This window comes from Saccostrea cucullata, unplaced genomic scaffold (genome assembly GCF_032062105.1).
Source record: "Saccostrea cucullata isolate Sc308-1 unplaced genomic scaffold, CSIRO_AGI_Scuc_v1 ctg6178, whole genome shotgun sequence".
Classification (NCBI taxonomy): Eukaryota; Metazoa; Mollusca; class Bivalvia; order Ostreida; family Ostreidae; genus Saccostrea; species Saccostrea cuccullata.
Genome location: NW_026940910.1, coordinates 109,497 through 116,046, shown reverse-complemented (window position 1 = coordinate 116,046; position 6,550 = coordinate 109,497). Strand labels below are relative to the sequence as shown.

Sequence of the window (6,550 nt, the reverse complement as noted above, 5' to 3'; positions counted from 1 at the left end):
CCATAAGGATTATCTACGGGACACGGCGTGGAATCCTTGAGTGAGTCTGTGTCCCTTGTGGGCTCTAAAGAATGATGTCTTTTTATACTGAGCGAAAGGACTTCATGCGGATTTCCATACTGTTATATACTGTAAAACCTTTATTTTGCCTTTACCTTTTCAAACTATCAAAGATAAATCCAAAGTAGTTTTGACATTTTCATGCAGAACATCATATGGCTTTTGATTTTCCGTTATTTCCCGATCATGACAAGGAGCACATGGCGGGTGTGATGCTCACTCCTTCAAGGCACCTAATCCACCTCTGATGTTTTGGAGGTTCGTGTTTGCTCTGCTACTATTTTGTATTGTTTTGTGGACTTTGATCTTGAATACTGTTCCTAATCTCCACATGTTTCATAGGATACTTGCAACTCGTACGTCACCTTAGACACTCACAGTATAATTAAATGAATCCTTAGTCTGACAAGTCCATCTCTATAAAGCTGAGGTGAGAATAGGAAATCCAAGAGCTACTTGTTTTCTTGACAGTATTTTCTCTGTTGTCGGAATACGGCTGCCAGTCTGTACGTATGTTATATAAATATTAGGTATAGATGTATTTTATAAATTTAAAATGTATTTTTATTTTGGTGCTTTATTAAACAATTTAGTAGTTGAAATATGGATGAAAAATTAATGTAACATTATTATGTGATTTTGAAATCTGATAAAAAGTTGTCCGCATATCGTTATCAAATTTCATTTGAAAGAAGAGTTCAAGGAAATTAAAATTAATGTACGTTGGCATTAGATGATTTTGAAAAACCAGAAGTCTCTGCCGAGACAGTAGCTCTACTTATAATTAAGGAAGAGAGCACTGGGACTTGAAACTTTCCATCAGCAATAAAAATAATAATGATTCTTTCATATATCTCTTGTAGTAAATTTACATGTCACGTGATTTGAAAATTAAACCAAATGAAAGATGTGTTTTGAAGGTTTAAAACAAATATTTCCATTAATGTAACCATGACAGCATTTCGTCAAAATAAAAACAATATATATAAACAGATTTGTGCACTGTATCAGTGTTGTCTTTTGTTTGCAATTCACATGTATCTTGAAATCAGATTAAAACTATTAGAAGAGTGGAATTTTGAAAAAAAAATGTTTATAGACATGCAGATATACGGGGACGGTCACGTTGCTATCACTCCTAATCTCAGTTCAATAAAGCTAAAAACATGAAGATTCTTTTTCATTTAAACTCAAAGTTAACAAGCATTCCGAGAGTATTGCATAAGCAATACATGTCCCCTTCTGGTTCCCCGGCCCTTTTCTATTTTGGAAACAAGCTAGTTTTGAATATTAATTTAGTGCATCACGATCCCTATCGCGTTCCTTTTTACAAAAAATTAAAAATGCGACAATTCCGTCAAAATTCAATGACGCGGAACGCAATTCAAATTTCATCTGTAACCCTTCAAGATACATTTACATAAAAAAAAATCAGCTCAGTATCTGCAATTGTTTAGGAAAAAATGCGGAAAACCAAGTGTGACATAATGACAGAGAGACAGACAGACTCAGAAGAAACCCAGAGTTCCGTCCGGTTTCACCGGTAGGGGACTACTAACAGTTTTTTCTCCACTTTCTTCAACATGCCAGAAGTCTTTGTCGAGACTGTAGCTCTGCTGGTTTGTACTCAGAACAAAGGAAAAGTAGCAGTTGGACTTTAAACTTTGCAACAGCAAAAAATAGAATTTTAATGAATCTTGTCTTAATCTTCTTTTAGGCAAGATTGCAGTAAGACTAGAACTGTATGAGTAGCCTTTAAAAGAAATCGACAGAAGTCAAAGAGCAACTCACAAAAGTATGTATCTTAGTGTAGTCTACTTGTGTGTTAAGCAATATTGACGGACGGACGTCGTGTTTATATATTAACGCGAATTGCTCAATCTGTGTGCATGGACCGTTGCAGTTATGAGACCATATCTTTCAAAAAATAATGATTCATTGCTTATAATCATATCTGATGCAAGTTATTTAATTAATGAACTTAAAATCACAAAGCTAAAAACCTGAAGGCTACTTTCAGTACTAAATATTCACGTAAACACCTTGCTCTTTACTGTAGTTATATGTTCCAGTTAATATGTGTGCATTTTCTCTTGCCCGTAAAAGCACGTAAATGGAGACGTTTTCTTGATTTTGAATTCAAAAATAACACTAAACAGCTATTAAAATTAAATGATTACCTGAACCTTTAAATATACGTCCTTCTGTATAATGTGTGATTGGCTTGTTTATCATCTGACATAAATTACTAAATGCCATTCATGTGATAATATGGAAAATTTCTAACGATTCGTAAGATATTTCAAGAAAAATGTCACGTTATCATCTTGTCTCAAACCTATGTTGAAGTGCAAACATGTAGTGATTTTTATGACCTCAGTGCTTTTATATAATGACATTATTATTATTTTAACCCCCCCCCCCCCCCCCCCGGAAAAAAATTGTGCTAGCTGTAAATATAGCGATGTTTTAAAGAAGGATATGGAGATAACGAACTGTAATCAACAACAAAGTCCATAAAACAATACAAAATAGGAGCAGAGCAATCAAGAACCTCCGAAACATCATTGGTGGGATCAGGTGCAGTGGAAGAGTGAGCATCCCCTGCTTACCAGTCACATGTACATCCGCAATGTGCCCCTTGTCATGATTGGGAATAACGGAAAAAATTGTTGTCAAATCAGTATATAAGTAGTGGACTAACAATTAGTATGAAAAACGTCAGTCAGCATTTGTCTCTATGATGAATTGTATTTGCTGACAAGGTCATTGTATCGACCATAGAATTTACGAAATGATTTTAAACGAGACTGTTGATATTCTTGCTTGTCAATAATTTACCTCGTTTTAGAAATTGTTCTTACGTAGAGCATGTCCTTGCTTTTCGAATCAACTGGGATATATACACTCCGTAGGCAGGTGATGAAGGTATATTGTTGCATAAGTAAGGGAAGTTGACGACAGAAAAGTTAAAGTCATCACGGTTATCATATAGTTTGGTTGTTAGATTACCATTAACGTCTTTTTTCAAGTAAAATATCCAAGTGTGAAACAGTTGTCAGACTCTGTGGTATCTTTTATCTCAAGCTCACCAGGATATATCGTATCGACGTAGGAATGGAAATGACCATTGTTAATTGACAGTACGTTGTCGATATATCTAAATGTTGAGTTGAAGGTCACATGAAGTATTTTCTTCTTTTTACGCATAAGATTTTGCACAAATTCTGCTTCATATGAATATATAAATAGGTCTGCTAAAACGGAGTGCAATTGGTACCCATGGGAATTCCAATAGATTGTTGGAATACCTGATCTCCAAAAACCACATAGATATTGTCAATCAGAAATTCAAGCATCTTTTTGATGTCATTTTCAGAGTACCTGTGTGTGCAATCAGAATGTGGTTTAACAAAATAATTTTGCAAATGACCAATGCCCAGGTAAGTAAATTTACGAATTCCATTTTTATTGAAAAAGCAGCTGTCCTTGATACCAAAAGCCTGGACTTTAATTTATCGTTGGGAATGGTTGTGTATAAAGTTAAAAAGTAAGGTTTTAAGCTGTTGATTTTGGTAAATTCTTGTGATTTCAAATTGTCCAAAAGTTCTTTGGAATTTTTGAGTATCCACATCTGATTCACACCTCTTCTTGAATATATTGTTGCATAGTACTCTTGAAGTTTTTCCTTCCCTACTGTCAACATCTTAGTTAGGCTTGGTTTATTCCTTAGAAAGGGAAGTATGGCTATAAGTAGGATTACACTCTACCACTAGTAGAATTAAATCCAAGAAGTTCTCAAATACAATTTATATAATGAGCCTTACGGATAAATAATGAAATTTTTTTAAGAAATCAGGATATTTCTCACAGATGAACATTCAAATTAGTAACCCGAATAATGTTAACTAAGTATAGTGGGAGAATTTTGTAAGATTTTATCATCAATTTAAGAATCTGTGCAAAATTTTGTATGGAATTATATAGTTATCCACAGTGAATACGGTTGATTCTAATAAATATCTGAATAATTACATGAAACCCTAATGAAGAATTTCTGGCATTAAAATTGGGCCTATACAGTGTATATCATATTTTTCAAATTTCATCATCTTGAAATCTAAAGTGAAATATGTTGACTTATTGTGGGAAAATTGCAGAAAAAATATAATCATCATATATTTTAAACTTATCTGTTACAATGACGAATATCAGTAAAACTAGGGTTTTTTTCACGTGTTAAGGTTATACCAAAATGGATTTTTCACTGTTTCAATTTTTCTTTGTAGTGACTTCATCAAAGATGTGCACGTTGAATTGTATTCACTTGTAATTTTGTGAAGAGTTCATATTCAGGTAGGTGGCAATTTTTTTCATGATCAAAAAGCAAGTGCTAAAATGCTTATTACAGACTGAAGTAAAGTTTTATTAAATTTTACAGAATTTTGTTGATATGGTCCCCAGTGACTTTTCATTCATAACAGATGCAATTGACATTTTCATGTAATATCTAAAAGAGTTCACCTTATATATGCTCTTACTACTTGTCCTTTTTTCTTTCAGACTCCATCATGGAAATATTTATGCAGATATCTTCAGAGATAAAGTTTGTAGTGATAATGTTAGCGACCTTCTCCATTGTTGGGGTTGTTGGCAATAGCTTGGTTCTTTGTGGCATCGCCAGCATCACCAAAGGGAAGATGCACACCTTTTTCATACAGACACTGGCATGCATCGACCTCTTAACCTGTGCGATAACAATACCTGCAACCATAGCCATGGAGGTGATGGAGTTTCACGTGCCTTTTACGTCAGTGTGCAGAACATATCATTTTCTTTTGAACTCTACCATACCCCTCTCAGCTTTTGTAATGGTTGCCATCGCAATTGAAAGATATTTTTGCATCTGTAGAAACGTAAGGCAGAACATTTTAAAGTCCAGAGCTAAAGCGGTGATAGTCGGTATAATTGCAGTAGCAGTTTCGATAGGGGTTCTGTGTAGTTTGAATTACGGAACCTTTCCATTTGAAGAAAGGAGTGGTAGTGGTGATCTTAGTCAGGAACAACAAAATGCAACATGTAAGCTAAACACGACTTTTTCTCACCATCCCTGCAGAAATAAAACACAAACCTACAGGAGAACCACTTTATGTGGCCTCACGACAAAGTTTGGAAAAAAATATTACCACGTAACAGAGAAAATATATTCGTCAATGTTTGCCATCTGTGGTATAACTGTAGTTTTAGTTTATTTGCGTATTTACTGTTTCCTTTTGCCGTATCGCAATAATATAGGAATGGATGCTGCATCTCGAAAGATTTTAAGCACTACAAGTAATCATGTTGGCGTTAAAAAACAGAAAGTTGGCAAAAAGAGAAAACTGAAACTATGCATACTATCAGAAATGTCTGCATCGTACAGAAAACGCAAGGAAAAGCTCCGCCTTCGATACATCAAAATGGCCGTAGTGTTTTTTATTGTTGCAGTTGTTTTCATTTCCTCTTTCCTGCCTGCATGGATGATGAAACTGAAAGTAATTCCGTTCAATATCTATGTGTTTTATTTGTATTTCGTGTATACGGTTTGTAACCCTTTTATATATGCTTTCATGAATCCGACCTTTTGGGCAGCTGTCCGGGAAGCAACGCGTCGGGTTTCATACTTGCTGAGTACGACATCCTTGTAACATACGAACAGAAGAATGTTAGAGAGGCTGGTTGCATCGAAATTTTTGTTGTTGAAAAAAAAATAATACAAGTGCGTTCAGGTCACACTACGAAACTAATATACGTTTGATTCCAATAAGTTTACAAATGGTACAAAAAAATTCAAGATCCTGGAATTTCCTATTAAAAAGTGCAGTGTTTAGGTCGTTGCCCGACAGAACTTTAGCCATGAACTAATAACTTGACTCAAAGGAAGCATATGAGACGAGTCCCACCTACAGTTATTAACAAGATCAAGAATAAATGTTGGAACCGCACCGTGTGATTAAAAATAAAGTCATATATTCTTCAAGAATAAAAAGTGGGGTTTAATTAGGAAAAAATTATTTTGAATTGACCACGCCATTTAGACAAGGACCTAGAAAATAAATTTGTAATGGATGAACATTAATAATTCATTTCAAAGTTACAAAAGGCCGATGTCTAAATAATCTCATAACACATGGACTACGCATGGGGCCATTTTTTCCCCTAAAATATTTCCATCTAAAGAAAATACGAAGTGCATTAATAAACAATGAATCTGATGTCTTAAAATTGCAGAGTTGCAAAAAGTGTCGAGAAGGAAATAAGTCAAATAACATCCAATAATTATAAGGGACAATGTATTGACATATGTTGTAAAATGTCTTTATTGCAGGTGATATTTATATATTGATATATGTTGTATACATCGCAGGCGATATTGTGCAACAAATTCTTAATAAATTATTTTGTGCTGATTTTTGCGTGTGTGTTTAGCATTTTAGATAAGTTGAAGAGT

At 34.3% G+C, this 6,550-nt stretch overlaps 1 protein-coding gene across 1 annotated transcript; it reads left to right on the top strand.

Moving 5' to 3' along the window:
* Window positions 1-4,679: 4,679 nt before the first annotated feature.
* LOC134256639 (cholecystokinin receptor type A-like) lies at window positions 4,680-5,747 on the top strand. Its single transcript, XM_062739323.1, has one exon. It carries the CDS (start codon window positions 4,680-4,682, stop codon window positions 5,745-5,747), a length of 1,068 nt encoding a protein of 355 aa, XP_062595307.1.
* Window positions 5,748-6,550: the final 803 nt, after the last annotated feature.